Below are 17,878 nucleotides of genomic sequence, written 5' to 3' on the forward strand. Positions count from 1 at the left end.
TGCATATTCATGTTATAATCATAATCTGAAAGTTTCATGAAGATCGTACGTCCATAAAAAAAGTTATTTAACAATTAAGTTCTCATAGTAAGCGCACACTGCAGCCCATGCGTGTTTATGCGTGGGTGCTTGTGTGTGTATGTGTTTGTGTATGTGTGTGTATGTGTTTGTGTATGTGTGTGTGTATGTGAGTGTGTGTATGCGTTTGTGTCTGTATGCGTGTGTGTGTATGTATGCCTGTGTGTGCGTACGTGTTTGTGAAAGACGCGAAAAATTATTGAAATAGCTAACACTCCAAGGGTTCAGGGGATCTCGTAGTCGAGCAGTCTCGACTAGAGCTTTCTTACTTGTTAATTTATAACTCAGATAATGAGTTGGCATTGAGAATCCAAGTTTATCGCAGGTTGTTCAAACATGAACATACATAATAATAAAAATAGAGACAGTACTCGAATAACCTGCGCGTTATCCGACACAAAGTAATAAATATGTCATCCCTTAGTTGCAGCGACCAATGCAGCGTCTAATATATGTAAATGTAACGTGAGCCTGGGCCCAAAGATTCAAAAAAAGGGACACTTAAGTAAACATCTGGGCACTTGTTTGTGTGAGAAAATGCACCCTTCCAGTGACTGGAAGTAGTTTTAAGAGTCTCTGTTAGGTATATAAGAACTAGGATTTTAAGCAATAAAGAGTTCAGTTAAGATCTTGAATTCGGCAAATGTGGAGTGTTTTTCATTTTAACGCTCTAACACAGGTACAACAGGTAAGCCTAAGTCTTGATAGTTAAACTGTTTATATAGCATTAGGCCAGGCCATGTCCATCCATATCCAACTGCCTCGATAGTTGCTTTGTTCATTCAGATCGCTAAACGTGCACATGGCGTATACGTAATGGTATTTCGATATGCCCGTGGATCATACGCAGCTTTGCCATTCACTGTGTGTGCTATTCTTTTTATTTGCATTAATTTACATAGAGTTGGCTTTCAAGACCAAAACAAAGCAGGAGGTGGCGCATATATATGTATATATATAAGTAACAGTAAGTTGTCTCGACGCTCACGTGAGCATAAGTGTCTGTATATCCCGTCCGCGAGTCAGCGCTGCGTCGCGCAGGGCTCCGCTCTATAGATGCAGTTGCCTGGATCGACCGTGATGAGCTCTGGGAAACAAGAGAGAGAGAGAGAGAGGAAATAGTTGAGCTGTTCAGAGAACAGACAGGTCTAGCGCCAAACAGTGCTCACCTGGCGCCGGCGAATCCTTGCCGCAAGCGCGCTTGCCACGCCTGCCACGCGAGTGCCTCGCCAATGGCTTGTGGGCGTCGGCGTCGGCGTCCTCGTCGGATGATACTGGTGGCGCCTGCCGGCAGCGCAGCTGCGACTGTTGACGCTTGTGCGCCGTGACCTGCACGTCGCTATCCGCGGGGCTCTTGCCCTGAGGTGACAGCACGTTCTCGGCGGAGGAGTGCCGTTGCCGGCGGCGGCGCTGCCGCACGCGACTGAAGCTGTCCTCCTGGATGACGAGGGTGCCCGCCTTGCTGCTGCAGAGGTAATAGCGCGGCCTGTGCTCCAGCTCCTGCTCCTGGACATACTCGGGCGATGAGTGCCGCCCGCGCGTCATGCTGAACCGCTCCAGTATCGAGTGCTGGCCGGAGCTATGCGAGCGTCGGTAGCGACGCTTCTCCCGCGGACCGGACGAGGAGGAGTTCGCCGTAGTGGTTAGCGTCGAGGTGGACGGCGGCGTGGGGTACGCCGATTCCTGTGTGCGCTGCGGCTGGGCCTGCCGCTCCTCCTCCACCGCCAGCCGCACGCCGCGCAGCGAGCTCGAGCGTCGCGAGCTGCCCACCTCAAGCGGCTGCCAGTCGGGCAGCTCGTGGGTGCTGAACTCAATGCAGCTGCCGGTCAGCTGCTGCCTCGTGGGCGAGCGGAGGGTCGAGTGCGTCTCGCTCGGCGTCGCCTCGCCAATGCTGAGGCCATTCAGCCTGCCGGCGAGTCGCGCCTGCTGCAGGCTCCTGCTGAGGCTGCTCGAGGCCCGCTTGCGCCTGCAGTCCTGCGCGCTGCTGGGCCGGTACGTCTGCTCGCTGTGCCCATCCGCGTTCACCAGCAGGGCGCCCGTGTGATCGTAGAGCAGTATGCGGGGCAGTGCTATGTTGCTGCAGCTGCGCGAGGTGCTCAGCTCCCAGTTCCAGTGGCTGGGCTTGCGCAGCTGCAGGCGCAGCAGATTGGACAGCGGGTCATACTCATCCTGCTCCGCCTGCTGGTCCAGCTCCTGCTGCTCCTCGTAGTCGGACGTGGAGTCTGTATTCAGTTGTTCCTGTTGCTGCAGCTGCTGGTGCAGCTGCTTTGACATTGCTCTTGGCTGAGGCAGCGCTGGCAGCTGGCTGCCTTTGTTGACGATTCCACCTGTTTGCTGTCCGTTGCGCGACGCGCCAGCCAGAGAGCACGTCGCAAGCGCTTTTCCTGGCCGCCCTACGGCTGGCTGGCTGCCAATTTATTGTTTATCTCAGCTATGCTAACAGTTATACTATATTGTATGTATGCCTTCTGTATATGTATTAACTGCCGCCTCTCTTTGTCTGTGTGCATGAAATAAAAGGCGTTTCTTCTTTGTGTTGTTTTTTTCTTGCTCCTACCCACGCGCCGCGTTCTTGGATGCTTTCATCTCTGCGCTCTTAGTATGTGGGGTATATTTTTAGTAGGCATTCACTGCCGCTACCTGCTGCTGCTGCTTGCCTTCCCGTGACATTTAGGTGTGCCACTTTCGACAACAACAACAACAACACTGCACTACAAATTTGAATGCACCTTCAAACACAGTTTCATTCAATTTGTGTAACAAGAAAAAAAAAACCGTACACACTCACACACATTCGCGCAAAAAAAAAAAAAAAAGAAACAAATATTTTTAGCACTGAGAACGAATTGTCCGTCTCGCTCCAACGCACGCGGCGCTCTCTCTCACGGCCGATTCGCTCGTTGTGCCTTCCCGCTCTCAGTGTTGCCCTCTCTCTCGATTCTGTGCGATCAGCTGGTCGGCACACACTCGTGCTCGTGTGTGAAGCGCGTCTGCCCGCCAGCGAAAGCAGCCACCAACTGCTCGAATCGCTGCCCCCGAGCAGTGGCCGGAGCAGCGATGCTATAGTCGCCAATGCGGCCAAGTGGGTGGAGCAGGAGCCGGGGGCAACATTAATTTAATGCCGCTGCGACTTTGCTTCTTCCACGCTCTCTCACAATGCCAATGGCTTGCTTCTTGGGGCAGCTGTTTTCTACAAAGAAAATGAAAATGAAAAAAAAAAAAAAAAACAACAAATGAAAAGCTCTTTATACCCTGTCAGAAATATGAATGAGATTGTTGTATGCACTATTATTAAATTCATAAGTTAATGAACTTAAGCTACTATACGTATATACATACATACACATTTAATACATATACATATATAAAAATTTATATTTTATAAGTAAAATCCGAGTACCCATTTCAATTTTTCAAAATTTGTGAATTATATACGTATATTGCAAATATAGTCATACCCTGTAATTGAAAATGTTTGACTTGTCAATATGGTATACATTTATTACTGTGCATCTATACATTGTACAGCGAAGACTTTGAATGCTGATCAAGTATGCTTAGCGAAATAAACATTGAGTGATAATCAATAAACTTAATGTATTTCTTGTCGTACGGCATAAAAAAAAAATAATGATTTGGCTTTTGCCTAAAAATACTTATTTTCGCCTTGTGGTCATGGTGCCTCCAAGTCGGTTGCTATCAAGCATATACCCATATGTTTATGGCTTTATCCTATATATATGCCTAAGCTGATCAGTTTTTCGATTCCCATGATGAAAATGAACAATCATGAGGCATTTGCAGATAACTGCCGGAACTTTTTTCTTTCATGGCTTATCTAGAGCCTCCAAACTTGATCATCCCAGTTACAAAATCCCATTACATAATATTGGGTAGTCTAAAAAGTCTTTTCGTATTTGTAGTGAAACTTCAAATCATATTTTTTAATATTTATAATAAACTTTATTAAATCAAATATGCACCATTTTGGTCGGCCACCTTTTGCCATTTTTCCACTAGAGACATAATTCCATTCGTGTAAAACATTCGTGGTTTCTCTTTGAAAAACTGCTCCAAGTAATTTTCACAGGCTTCTCTTGAAGCCAACTTTACTCCATTAAGGGAGTTCTGCATTGACCGAAATAAATGGTAGTCCGAAGGTGCAAGGTCAGGGCTATATGGTGGATACATCAAAACTTCCCAGCCAAGCTCTCTCAGTTTTTGCCAGGTCATCAAAGATGTGTACGGTCAGGCGTTGTCCTGATGGAATACGATGCCCTTTCTTTTGATCAGTTCTGGCCGTTTTTTTTCGATTGCTTGCTTCAATCTCACCAGTTGTTCACAGTAAAGTGTCGAATCAATCGTTTGACCAGGCTGAAGCAGCTCATAGTGGATTATTCCTTTCCAATCCCACCAAACACACAGCATTACCTTTCGAGCCGTCAATCCTGACTTTGCGACCACTTGTTGAGCTTCACCACTCTTGCACCATGATCTTTTTCGCACATTATTGTCGTATTTGATCCATTTTTCGTCCCCTGTTACCATTCTCTTCAGAAATGGTTCGATTTCATTTCGTTTCAGCAAAGAATCGCAAATGTTAATTCTGTCCAATACATTTTTCACAGACAATTCATGTGGTATCCATACATCGAGCTTTTTTTTGTAGCCAGCCTTTTCTAAATGGTTCAGAACCGTTTGATGATGAATGTTTAGTTCATTTGCGATGTCATGGCTGCTTATGTGACGGTCTTGGTCAATCCTTTCCATAATTTCATCGACTTTTTCAAAGATTGGTCGACCAGAGCGAGGTGCATCTTTCACATCGAAATTTCCTGAACGGAAGCGTGCGAACCATTGTTGTGCTACACGAACTGATAGAGCATCGTCACCGTAAACATCACAAATTTCATTAGTGGCTTGCGTGGCATTCTTCCCTTTTTTATACAAAAATTTCAAAATATAGCGAATTTCTTCTTTATTTTCACTCATTTTTGAACAGCTGTAACTTTTTTCAAATTCTTTGAATTACATTTTTTTTTTTTTTGGCAATCGAAGCTTAAAGTGCTACCAATCGAACACCATAATGTGCACATCATGTGATTTGTAGCACTGGAGATATATGACGCCAACGACATCTATTGGCAAAATACGAAAAAACTTTTTAGACTACCCAATATACACCGGTGAGCGCAGCTACTGCTGAAAGATCGCCAAATTAATGAACAGGCCCATCATGCCCTTCCAATGCGCCGTTGACAGCCAACTGCCCACTCGCTGCCTATTGACAGTGACGTGCAACGCGATGCGATTTGGGGAAGTAGATAATTTCTTGTACCTTTTCCTGTACATTGGGCAATGCGATCAAACTATTGCAAAACAAATGCAGCACGATGCGCTTGACTTAAAATGAATCTCTATATACCCTGCAGCCTTTGAAGCGGGCTAGGGCATATAGGATAAATAGACCTTGCGCCAGCCTATCAAATCTATTGGTATTAACTTTTGGTAAAGTAACTTTTAAATCTAAATGAATTGCTTCAATATAAAAATATTACTTATTAGTTCCCTGACTTAAATTGAATACTGATTGAAAATACATATTGTATGTGAGAGCCGCTGAACCCTGAATGAAAATGTTGTATAATAGAGCAGCTGACTTGATCTATGATTAAGAACTGCGAGACTCAGACAAAGCAATTTCAACATACATATTTATTGCTAAAACATCAATATTCGATAAATGAGTTCCTGACATTTTATATGACTATATTATAATATAGCTTATAGCGTGGGCCTAAGGCTTAAAGATTGTATTGAATCGTAGTGGAGTGATAACGAGAGAGTTGAAGGGAGAGACGGGGGTAGAGTGATGGGAAGAGAGTAGGGAGGAGAGAGGCAGACAGAGTGAGAGAAAGAGAGGAGAGAGAGAGAGAGAGCGAGAGTGAGATATACAGAAAATGATAGACATAGGGAAAGAGAGAGAGACACAGAGAGAGAGAGAGAGAGAGATACAGAGAGAGAGATAGAGAGAGATTCAGAGAGAGAGAGAGAGAGAGATAGGGAGAGATTCAGAGAGAGAGAGAGCGAGAGAGAGAGAGAGAGAGAGAGTGAGATAATTGGAAAGGGATAAAGAGAGAGCTAGAGAGTGGGACAGAGACAGGCAGCGAGGTACAGAAAGAGATAGAGAGAAACAGAGAGAAAGAGAGAGAGAGGGAGAGATACATAGAAAGAGAGAAAAAGGGATGTTGCTGAACGTGTTTTTTGGTGATTTCGATATTTGGTAAATTCGGACAATGCTACAAGTACTTAATAGTCTGATACGCCTTGTGCAGTTTTGTATAGACAGATATCCCATTTCCAAGGGTTTCAGTTTTGTTTTTTCTTGTTGATAATTCAAAATCTGCCTTTAATTCCGGACACGACAGCTTGAACTATGCCTGAGCCTAGTTGGAGTATTTCGTATTCACTTGCCTCGATTTATTTGACATTTTTAAGCCAAAAGAAAACAGAAAACAACAAATCGCACCAAGTCGAATTAATTACCTGCTGTAGTTATTGGAAATGCATATGTATATTAAAACGTCAGCCCAAAAGTATGCAGTGCCTGTTAATTCGGCGTTGGGTCAATGGGTTATCGGACCCTGTTGTGGTCAACATCTCATTTGATAAGGAAACCAAGTCGATTGAAGTCAACGAGCGGCGGTTCTTGAGTCAGTGCTTCACATACTGCAGCAATGGCGAAACTGTCAACTTTCTTTGGTCTAATGCTGCTCTGCGGCTTTAGCCTGTTGCTAGAGTCGGCGGCATATCCGGCCGATATACCCCCCAATCCTGTCAAGTATAAGCGCTACGTACGTCATCGTCCGTCTGCCGTGAATCCGGATCTGGAGGTGTACGAGGTGCGCGAGATTTACGTCGTGCGCCGCCCAACGCCGCCGTCCAAAAAGATCAAGTGGTTGGACGACATCGAAATGACAAAGCGCATACGATGCGACTTTGAGCCCACATTGCCCCAGTGTGAGTGGGTCACCAGAGCAACTATTGACCGTGAAGCCTTTTGACCTTTACATTTCTTTTCACGACAGGCATCAAGTTCCACCGTGAGCCAAGCAACAGTTGGCGCGGCGACAGATCACCAGCATCAACAACCACAACTACCACCGGTAAGCCCACCCCCACCACCACCACCACTACCACCACCACCACCACCACAACCGATATACCATTGCTGGAAACGCTCTCAACGGAGATCGATAAGACGCCCGACGAAGAGCCGGAAGACGCGTACGTCTTAGAGGGGGACGACGAGGAGGATAACGAGGATGTTGTTGATGACCCGGATGCTGACTTCGGTCTGGATATCACCGACTACACGAATCCCAGCGGCAGCATTGGCGGCAACGATATGACCAAATAGGGTCCTTCCTCTTAGTAACCTCTTGTTCCTAATTATAAATATAATGCGCTCACCTTGAATTTCATCATGTCTTTGTATTTGTGAATTTTTGTATCTAACTGTCGGATTGCATATAATCATGAATTCAGATGAATTAATAATAAATACAATAATAAAATATTGCAATTTACAATTGCTTCTGAACACCTCAAGCGATCGGTTACAAGATGGCCCAGAGCTTTCAGTCCTTGAAACCTTTATGTACACAAATTAGGATTCGCTTAACTAGTGGGCTGTACGTGTGATAAGCAGAATCACAATATTGAAAAGAGAGGGAACTCAAAGTGCTCAGACACTGACTCAGTATGGAGAACAAATAGCAAATAAAGGAAATATTCTTTAATTTGTTTTTTGTTTGGATTTTTATTTTTATTTTTTCTGCTCTCCCATTTGACAGTGAGTAAACAAGAATTTATGAAAATTGATAAACAGGTGTTCATATATGTAAATAAATAAATAAATATAAATACAGTGAGTAAACAGAAATGCATGACATTTGATGAACCAGGCGTTCACGTTCACATATACGTATAAATGAATATAAATAGAACCTGGGGCTTTGGTGCATACGTACTGCATATGATCCTAAAAATATGAATCAAATTTTGTTGGGATTCATAATCACCAACTTAGCCGTAGTTCACTGTATACAGAAGCAACGCAGCCGCTGCGCAAACTGCGCAGTTTCCTAGATACGTACGTGGAATGATAATAGAAAGCAGGATTAGGGTATCATCAAATCGGGCAGTGGTTTGTCGAGAAGTGCGTCTAGTTGAGCGCATTGAAAACTGGATTGTGACAAATAGAACGTTCGTGCGTAGCTCTGATCATGCTTGCCTAGTATAAACAAAATCATAACTGGACTCAAGTGAGTGCGTCAGCAGAGCGTAGAAAGATATATTTGATGATTATCCCAGTCCGTCGAACATAAACAAACGCTGAGTGAGTGTGCCAAGAGATATGAATAGGCTAGATACGCTCTATATGATGATCTACAGGTCTGAGGCGCTGCCTTATCAGAGTTCAGATACGGATGCGAAGAAAAGGCTAAGCTGCGAATAGATTTGGCATAGCTGTGCACAGTTTTTGCTTTTTTGTTTTGTTCAGACTTGGAGAGCTTAGATAAGGTAATCTATAGTATATATATGACGGCATATTTGGACGCTTGAGATCAGGTAGGCATATTTGGATGCTGCTGCAGCTGGAAGTCATCGGGCAAGCGGGAAGCACTCTTGATTGTTATTAGGTTGATGTTGCTGTAGAGTCTGTAATTGAATTTGCACTCGTGAATTAAGAAAAGCGAACAAGCGACTCTGACTGCGACTGCGACTGCGGCTGCGACTTGGCGTCAGGCAATAAATTGAATTAAGCGGAAAGGCGAAGGCATCTGGGCAACAATCAAACAGACGAACAAACAAATGGCGACAATTTTTCACAAATACGGGGCTGACTTGTTATACGATCGCCATTGTTGTTGGTGTGGCTGTTGTTGCTGTTGTTGTTGTTGTGGCCTTTATTTATAGTGTTATTACTGTGCCTCGGCTGCCACTACCGAGGCAGTAGATAAAACGCGTGGACAGTCCTCGCTCGCAGCCAGTCAAGCGCAGTCAATTGTCGGGTTCAGTGTGGAAACGGGCGCCTCAGGAACTTAACGACAACGGGATTATAGCAGCTATTCTTCAAATTAAATAAATCGACATGCGACAGTTATTTGTAATTGGTGTGCTGACGGTGCTCCTGCTGGGGCTCTCCCACAGCCAGGCCGATCTGCTGGACTGCGAGGAGAAGGTGCCCGCCGTGCTGTCCGAGATCGGGGACAAGTTCTCGGAGATGACGGGCAGCAGCAGCAGCTCGGAGCATGAGGTGCGCGACTTCTTCAAGAGCGTCGGCTGCCAGATCAAGAAGGGCGCCAAGAAGCTGGGCGAGAGGGCCAAGGATCTTGGCTCCGACATCAAGGAGGGCGCCAAGAAGCTGGGCGAGCGCGCCAAGGACCTGGGCAGCGACATCAGCGATCGCATCGCCGACTTCCGTGACAAGCTGTCCAAGGACTCGGCCGAGGACATGAGCAAAGATCGCGGCTTCCTGGCCAACGTCGAGATCATCAATCCGGACCTGCTCAAGGGCGAGCAGCAGTGCGGACACGGACACATCCTGGACGCCTTGGGCAACTGCAGCAAGTTAAGGAAGTAAATCAGCCGCTCGAAGTCGATGCTTCTTCTTTTTTTTTTTGTGTGTTTATTATTTTTTTATTTTTTGTTTTGTTTTCTAAGTAAAAATAAAAGCAAGCGCTTTGCAACATAAAGAGCTAATTGTTTTTATTTCTCTGTATGGGTATCATATCATATCACAGAGAGACGGCTTTTAGGTCTACTTCCATCGCCATCTCTAAGTACTGGGGCAGAGTATTCGCTAGTCGAGTCGTAGGCAAGCGTGCCAATGTTGTATATTGTAATCAAAATTGCATTTTCGATTATCGGATTAAGGGAGTAAAAGTAGTTTGTGCGTCCGCCACACTTTAGCCATTTACAGCTAGACAATTGAGTATAATCAAAGAGTTGATTATGCGTATTATCGCTAGACACGATATGTCTTTATCCAATTAGGTACGCCATCAGCATATTCTTCAATTGGCATGGCCAGCTGCTTGGCTTGGCTGGCTTGTTTTAAGATCCATTCGTCATTCCCGTCGATCGTAAATGAGGTCGCCAACCCTATCTAAAGAACAATTTGAGAGTCTCGAGTGTATTTGCTTGCAGTCCCAGTCCAGACTTCCCTTTGCGTGCACTGGCTCGCAGCAAGCAGAGTATATTGGTTTCTGGCCCAAGCATGGTCTGAAGATTTTATAATGAATATTCGGTATATGCTTAGGTTGGCTGCCTTCCGCAGATCTTGCGGCCAATCTTCGCTTTGCTCGAACATTCCTGGAGCAGCGTATTTGCTGGTCGATTGCACCCGATTTGAAAGTTCTCGTTGGCTTTGTCTGGCGTCTTACTGGCTTGACGACTTTCTTAAAAAGCTTGCCGTCGACCGATCTGTAACCCATCTGCAGCTGAAAGCCAAGCTTGGGCAGCCCATTGCTGCCGCTGGCTGCAAACAAGTTTCAGTCAGGTTTTTGGTCTCAATTGCTGCACACGCCACACGCCACACGCCAGACACCACAATTCAGACGCCAGACGCCAGAGCAATTATTTCCGACTATAAAGAAAACTTTGGTGCAGTTGGAATGATGACTCAGACGCGGATGCTGCTGCTTTTCCTGCTGGCGATCTGCCTCGGGCAGCTGCAGGCCGCGCCCATTATCTGCGGATCGGATGGGCAGGCGAGTGTCAAGTCGTCGGAGTCCGTCGAGGTGACGCCCAAGCCCAGCGAGGTGAATCAGTTTCTGCACAATGTGCAGTGCACGCTGGAGAAGGCCAAGCCCTGGATTGAGGACCTGGAGACGGAGGCCAAGCGCCTGGAGGAGACAGCCAAGCGCGTCGGCCTGAGCATCGTCAATCGCTTCGGGGATCTGATTGACTCGCTGCTCAGCACGGTCGCCAACAGGAAGCCCTCGGCAGGCGCTGATCCCGGCAAGCACACGACCCTAGCCACGCCCACTGAGAGCACGGAGCGCGACGCTGTGGCAGACGCCGATGTGGAGCTTGGACAGGTGACGCATTCCACAGAATCGCCAGCGAACGGCCTCGCTCCCAATGAGGCTGAGAATGAAATTACAAATCAAGAGCCGCTCAAGTAGACGCGCCTGCCACAGCGAATTTACATATACATACACAATTTATATATACATACATATATTTATTTATCTAGTTTTAGATTACTGCTAATGAAATGTACTCGTAGTCTTAGATGTCAAACGGTGTGAATCACAAACCACAACATGATTTTATTTTCTTTCTCTATTTTGTTGTGTTTTTTTTTTTTTTTTTTTGACAAACGTGTAATAAATGAGTAAGTGCACTCTGGTCTCGAGTGTACGACAAAGAGATACCCTGTAAACAAGTATTCTCTTTTTATCTGTGAATATCCCTGTAGGCAATGCATTATAATATATGTATAATATATGTACCTATGTATCGTAAATATACATACATAAACATATGCATATGTATACGTGCCTACATATATACAATATGTATGCATACTATGTGTACATATTGTACATATTCATTCATAGCTATACATACATACGTACATACATACATAAATACATACATACATACATACATACATACATACATACATATATATGTAAATTTATATTTCATGTACATTTGCAAATATTTCAAGATATATTCTCGAAAATCTTTAACCTTTCGGATATGTATAGAAGTTTCCATTGTTAAACAGCGCCATCTAGTGTATTTCTGTTCAACTTTATCATTTACGCCGGATCATTTGATACTATGTCCACGTATATGTATGAGTGGGTGTATTTAAAGATACAGTCTCGAAAATCTTTGATATTTTCGATATGTACAGAAGTTTCCAGTCTTAAACAGCGTCAATTATCGCATCTGTCCGTTCAACTTCGTCAATTACGGCGGACCGTTTGCAACCAATTCCATATTCAGGCAATTGGAGATCATTCAATGATAATATCAGATGTACAAGTCGCAGTATATGAGGTCTCTAATAGCCTGATCAACTGATTAGAGTCAATATCGAAGCTGACGTTGATCGGCACTCTATAAGCAATTTCTCAAACTACCGCATTGGTTCCAGGGTCAGTCAATGGTGAAAGAATATTTTGAAATCGTTGAGTTTCTCTCATTAGCTGCGCTCAGTCTCGGTCGCATTTCTACAAATTTGCTATAGGTCAGCTGGGATTATTCTGAGGCAGAGGCCAAGACAGATTAGCCCTGGCTTGCGTTCCAAGTAAACCAAGATTTTATGTATGTATGTATGCCAGGTACGGACATGTGTGTGTACGATCGAAACTCTCGGGTCTATTAATTAGTAAACGTCGGAGCGGAGCTAGGGCTTGTCGAAGAGCGGGACCAACCGGGGGCAGTTCCACGAAACGCTGATAAACCGGTATAGCCCGCTAATCTAAGCAGCCCCGTACGATTGCGAGTCGAGTTTTTGCGTCGCTCAGTCGCATTGCCAAGCTCGTGGAGAACAGTCCAGCAACAAACAAACGCCGAAATGAAATCAACAATCATCTTTTGCGCGCTGCTCTGCCTGGCGCTGCTCAGTGGCCAAGCGCGCGCCGCCGACTGCGACGAGGTCAAAAATCCGGAGGACAGCGATTTCAAGAACTTCTTCAAGAGCATCGGCTGCAAGGTGAAGCAGGGCGCCGAGGACGTCGCCGATGCGGCCAAGCCCTACACCGACAAGATTGGCGAAGGCGCCAAGGAACTTGGCAGCTCCGTGGTCGAGAAGTACAAGGAGCTGAAGCACCGCCTCACCGACGATGCCTCCACGCCCAAGAGCACGCTCGTCGCCCAAGTCGACGCGCCGACGGAGCGCGTGCCCCTGGCGCCCATTGCGCCAACCGTGCCAGCTGAAATTGTGGGCAACGCTCCACCCATTGGTAAGTCCTGACTGCAACTATCCTGACACCAAAAACAATAAATGCTTTCTGCTTTTACCTTTCAGCTGGATAAATACTACGCAAGACCAAATCCCATATATACAGGACTTACTTGTTGTTGACTTAGCTAACCCTTCTCTTTTTTTTTTTTTTCATTCTCCAATATATTATTTTGTTTTTGATATTTGTTCTAAAATAAGAAAAAAAAACCTGAATCAAAATTAGTTTTTGTTTACTTATATGATCTTCGTGATTTCTTCGTTAAGATCAAAGGCAGCTAGAGCACTGTTGGCGTTTGGGCTATGCGAAGTTAACTCTTACGGACGGTAGATAAGGATGAATCGAGTTTTCTAATTTTGTACGGTGTTGTTGGATCAGATTTGGGGCTAAGTGTAGTTTGAGAGTACATATATGTATGTATATATTCACAGAAGAGTACTGTTTCAGATCGCTTATGGATCGGATGATATATGCAGTGGTTGTTGATGGCTTGAATAACCAATTTAGTAAATTTCTTAGTACCGTCTTCCAAACGCGTTTTCTCTACATTATATTATAATCTTCGATGAAGATCTCTAACTAGAACAAGCAAATATGATTTATATGATATCGATCTTCTGATCATCATTGCACCTTGTTTATCTTTATCGTATAAAGCTCTAGCTGAAAGTCGACAAACGATGATCACTGAGAACTTGCAAAGCGTGCATATTTAATAGACATTATTATATCCTGAACCCATTGATAACGGGAAATCAGGGTATAATGATTTTGTTAAATGTATGTAACAGCCAGAAGGAGACGTGGCAGATCCCATAAAGTATATATATTCTTGATCAGGGCGATGAGCTGATTCGATTTGGCCCTGTCCGTCTGTCCGTCCGTACGTCTGTCCGTATGTTGTTTTCATTTACCTAACAGTTATAGACCTAGAGCAAACAACAGTTTTTATCGATCTATAATGGATCCAACAGAATCTAACGTGGATTTAAAATGGTCACATATGATCCTACGCAGATAAAGGTTCTGGAGCCTATACTTTGCATCTATTGACAATTTGTATATAGAAAAATTAAGACAACAGAATCTCAAGAATCGCTGAATCAGATAATAGAATCTTATCTGATTCAGCGATTCATAAGAATAATTTTAGATTCAGAGACATCTCTGGCGTGTCTTTGGGCATTTCAAACTGCAGAAATATATCTGGATCCAAAATTGCTCGATAAATGCAAAATCTGAACTCTCCAGGACTCTTCTCTATCCATCTCTCAAAAATTACTTACTGTCCGTTATATCTCGTCATCTAATCGATAAAGACGGTGCAGGCCAGCTAAAGATTGAAGACTATTACTCACAAAAATGGTTGACTAATGCACTATTTCCAGAACTTGGCCACACAAACAGGAAAAAGTAAATTTAAATAACAAAATGCGCTCTGTTGAGCACGTCTTGGATAATCAACTTCCCAGATTTGCTCAATGCCGAATGCAAGGTAACATAATTAAGTCACCAATAATCGAATCGGCGCAACGGCACCTGCAGACGGCTCGACTGTCAGTTTCGAAGATGTTTTGCTAAAGCGCATCGAGTGGAAGCCGAGTGAAATGTTCCCACTTGTCATAGTTAATGTAGTTCCTGTCGCTCCATTGTCAGTGGCTGGTTGTGCAACAGCTTAAAGTGTTAATTAGCTTTGCGTGATTTGATTGAATCGGGCTCGCGCTATTTTGTAATCATATTTTAGTATTTGCCTCTGAAATGTTTTGATTTTGCAATACCCTCCTGCTCCGCCTCGCTCCCTTGTCGTTGCTGTTGCCCAGCATTGGGATTCGGTTCCGGGGGTCATTGTAGCCGGGAATGCATAATCAGATTTAGCCTTTGGCTGAGTTGAACAATAAAAGTGCTTGACCTTAGCCGTGTTGAGTCAGCTGAGTCGAGTACTGAGGGCTTATTCACTGTAGGCTTAAATGTAAATTAGTTTAAAGTCTACTCAAGCTTAATGCTAAATATACATATACATACATGCGTATATATGTATGTACAGCATTATCACGCAAGGTGGAATGAATAATGAATAAAGCATTTGGAGCTAAGGAATTATTACTAGAAGTTAGCCGAGTCTAAAGCGCGACCAATAAAAAGTATGCCTAGAGTATATAAAAGTCGATCACTTTATATATAACATATTCTAAGCAGGATGATTGATGAATAGGCTTTGTTTCTGCTTTATTTTTACATTGATTCGCTTATGATTAAAGTTGTTGATATTATTTGTAGCATTTGATGCTGTCAACCTTCAATTAGTTTTAATCGACACAATTCAACATACACTATGCATACAAATGTAAACACATATACACATACATATACATAGAGGTAGCCCGCCACATACACGTACATATGTCCATTTGCACGTGAAGTAATTACAGCAATTATAAGTAGTTTGTACAAATGCTATACGCATATACATATATACATATATATATTTACATACATACATACATATATGTATATGCATATGTTTGTCATGCTATCTAACAGCCAAATGGTATAATTTGTTGCCAACACACAGATGGACATGTGTGCATGAGTGTGTGTGTGTGTATACATATATACAACAATAGCTAAACGTTTTGACGGATTTAATGCCACTTGAAAAAAAAAAAACGAAAAAAAAAAAAAACAAAACAAAACATATATGACAAGTGATCAAGTTCTCCAGTTTGCAAGCTTTAATATTTAATGTGCCATTAAATTAACAAGTGTACAAAAAAAAAAAAAAAAAAAAAAAAAAAAAAAAAAAAATTAAAAAATTCACACATAACAAATATGATTCATATGACACTTATATACAATTGAGTTTAATTGCGACAGCTTTGAAGTGAAATGACATTTGTCGCTGACTAAATTACGTACAGCATGTTAGAGTTATACATGATCAAGATGGAAGCGATTAAGATCTTAACATAAATTGAAAACATTGAATCATTCACACTGAAAAAACAGAAAAGACTTCTTCACGTGCCAGGATCAAGTGAGAGTTCTCAGTGAGAGTTAACAGACGTGTTTACTATTGTGCTCTTCAATTATTCTTGTTTTCTTAGTTAATTATTCTTATTAAATTTCACATAATTGCGGTTCGGTTGTATATAGCAAATATCTATATTTTCCTGTGCAAGGTTTGATCCGTTGTTCACTGTGTTTTTAATAATTTGCTTTTTTAATTTGTGAAGCTTTGTGTGCAGTGTCGGTTCATTAGTTTCATTATTTGCATTTCTGCTTTAGTGTTTCTATTTGTTGGCGCTCTCCCCAGTTCACTCTTTCTAAGTTTGTGTGAGTGTGTGCATAAGTTGCTCTCACTATCTACGGTTGTTGTATTTGCCTCTCTTGAATCTTTGATTTTTGTGGTGTGCAAGTATACTCTCTCGCTGAGGACTTTTGATCTGCTCTGTAACGGCTGTTTTTGTTGTTGACTCGCTCTCTCAACATATATTCTCGTTGCGCTCTGTAACGGCTGTTTGTTGTTGGACTCGCTCTCAACACATTTATATCTCTCTTGGTTTTTACATTTCTGTTTACATTCAGTAATTTTGTGATCTATCCCAATTGCCAATATGAGTTGCTGCAAAAAAGCTTGCACTTTCAGGCAAACAGTTGATTCTGCACAAGCGCAATTTATAAGTTGCTGGCTCTGTGATAACATGATGCATACTAAGTGTGCAGGTCTTACTGGGCGTGAATATGACAAGATTATGTCTACTTCTAAAGCTGGTAGTGGAGGCATACGCTGGTCTTGTCCGATTTGCTTGGAAAAACAAATAAATTTTTCTAAAATGTATAGTGCTGTGAGGGCTCAATTTTTAAAACTGAGGAAGATTTCTATGCAGTTGACCAGTGACATGGCTGCTGCTGAGGAAATCTTAAATCAGTACGGCTTTGAAAGTCCTCTCTCTCAATTGGATACTCCTTTGTTGTCGGTAACTCCTTCTGTAATAGTACCGTCACCTAATTCGCTTGCTCCTCCCTCACCTTGCGCTTCTGTTTTGTCGTCGGCTCCCAATTCTCTAGATCCTCCTTCACCTTGTCCCATATCTGTTTCTCCTATTGAGGCTTCTATTGAAACTCAAGCCCCTGTCCCAAATTTGGATGTTACTTCTATTGTTGCTCAAACAAAGAGTGACAATAAGTCAGCCTCTCAGAGCATTACCTTATCTGTTGTCTCTCCTAGAAAGCAAGTTTTCTTATCTAGGCTTTCATCTGACACTACCATTGAGGCAGTATCGGCTTTTATCTCAAATAAGATTCCGGCTAATGTTTTTATATCGAAGTTTAGTTTTGCGACACCGCGTGAAATTGCTTCGTTCAAAATCAATGTGCCTGTAGAATACTTTAAAACCCTTTGTGATCCTAATTTCTGGCCACCTCATGTAGTTGTTCATGAATTTAAACCCAAAAATCGTAACAGATCGATGCCCATTTCAGTAAATTTACCTTCGGTGCAGTCTTCATCAAACGTTGTACCAAAAAACTAAATTACTTACAAGCCTCTTCTCAGCTGTCCCTGATTTATCAAAATGTACGTGGCTTAAACTCAAAACTTAAAAGTCTTTTCTTGCATAGTTTCAGTGTACAATATGATATTATCGCTTTCACTGAAACATGGCTAAGTAGTAATATTCATAATAGTGAAATTCTTTCAAGTAATTTCACTATTTATCGACTCGACCGTTCGTCGCGCAGAGGTGGTGGGGTGTTAATTGCGGTTAAGTCCATTATCCACTCTGAATTGTTTACCTTTTCGTCCCTTC

The 17,878-nt window shown here is 43.1% G+C and overlaps 5 protein-coding genes across 5 annotated transcripts; 4 read left to right on the forward strand and 1 right to left on the reverse strand.

Annotated features, from left to right (window-relative positions):
- Window positions 1-929: 929 nt before the first annotated feature.
- LOC108619962 (uncharacterized) lies at window positions 930-3,251 on the reverse strand. Its single transcript, XM_018016804.2, has 2 exons — window positions 1,248-3,251; window positions 930-1,165 (listed from the first exon to the last, which is right to left on the reverse strand). Exons 1-2 carry the CDS (start codon window positions 2,350-2,352, stop codon window positions 1,101-1,103), a joined length of 1,170 nt encoding a protein of 389 aa, XP_017872293.1. The 5' UTR covers window positions 2,353-3,251; the 3' UTR covers window positions 930-1,100.
- Window positions 3,252-6,774: 3,523 nt separating this feature from the next.
- Window positions 6,775-7,557, forward strand: LOC108619963 (uncharacterized). Its single transcript, XM_018016806.2, has 2 exons — window positions 6,775-7,098; window positions 7,167-7,557. The coding sequence occupies exons 1-2, from the start codon at window positions 6,816-6,818 to the stop codon at window positions 7,496-7,498; spliced, it is 615 nt and encodes a 204-aa protein (XP_017872295.1). The 5' UTR covers window positions 6,775-6,815; the 3' UTR covers window positions 7,499-7,557.
- Window positions 7,558-9,070: 1,513 nt separating this feature from the next.
- Window positions 9,071-9,839, forward strand: LOC108619966 (uncharacterized). The gene has a single exon (XM_018016809.2). The coding sequence runs from the start codon at window positions 9,236-9,238 to the stop codon at window positions 9,725-9,727; it is 492 nt and encodes a 163-aa protein (XP_017872298.1). The 5' UTR covers window positions 9,071-9,235; the 3' UTR covers window positions 9,728-9,839.
- Window positions 9,840-10,546: 707 nt separating this feature from the next.
- Window positions 10,547-11,436, forward strand: LOC108619965 (uncharacterized). Its single transcript, XM_018016808.2, has one exon. It carries the CDS (start codon window positions 10,761-10,763, stop codon window positions 11,271-11,273), a length of 513 nt encoding a protein of 170 aa, XP_017872297.1. The 5' UTR covers window positions 10,547-10,760; the 3' UTR covers window positions 11,274-11,436.
- Window positions 11,437-12,600: 1,164 nt separating this feature from the next.
- LOC108619968 (uncharacterized) lies at window positions 12,601-13,291 on the forward strand. The gene is made up of 2 exons (XM_018016811.2): window positions 12,601-13,070; window positions 13,136-13,291. The coding sequence occupies exons 1-2, from the start codon at window positions 12,683-12,685 to the stop codon at window positions 13,141-13,143; spliced, it is 396 nt and encodes a 131-aa protein (XP_017872300.1). The 5' UTR covers window positions 12,601-12,682; the 3' UTR covers window positions 13,144-13,291.
- Window positions 13,292-17,878: the final 4,587 nt, after the last annotated feature.

This window comes from Drosophila arizonae, chromosome X (assembly GCF_054131065.1).
Source record: "Drosophila arizonae isolate 15081-1271.41 chromosome X, UAZ_ARI_1.0, whole genome shotgun sequence".
In the NCBI taxonomy this organism is placed as follows: domain Eukaryota; kingdom Metazoa; phylum Arthropoda; class Insecta; order Diptera; family Drosophilidae; genus Drosophila; species Drosophila arizonae.

Bases quoted from the DNA above. Each gene is read 5' to 3' on its own strand.
- LOC108619966 (XM_018016809.2), top strand. From the start codon at position 9,236: ATGCGACAGTTATTTGTAATTGGTGTGCTGACGGTGCTCCTGCTGGGG.
- LOC108619968 (XM_018016811.2), top strand. From the start codon at position 12,683: ATGAAATCAACAATCATCTTTTGCGCGCTGCTCTGCCTGGCGCTGCTC.
- LOC108619962 (XM_018016804.2), bottom strand. From the start codon at position 2,352: ATGTCAAAGCAGCTGCACCAGCAGCTGCAGCAACAGGAACAACTGAAT. The intron at 1,166-1,247 runs GTGAGCACTGTT...CTTGTTTCCCAG, and splicing joins CAAGGATTCGCCGGCGCCAG to AGCTCATCACGGTCGATCCA.
- LOC108619963 (XM_018016806.2), top strand. From the start codon at position 6,816: ATGGCGAAACTGTCAACTTTCTTTGGTCTAATGCTGCTCTGCGGCTTT. The intron at 7,099-7,166 runs GTGAGTGGGTCA...TTTTCACGACAG, and splicing joins TGAGCCCACATTGCCCCAGT to GCATCAAGTTCCACCGTGAG.
- LOC108619965 (XM_018016808.2), top strand. From the start codon at position 10,761: ATGATGACTCAGACGCGGATGCTGCTGCTTTTCCTGCTGGCGATCTGC.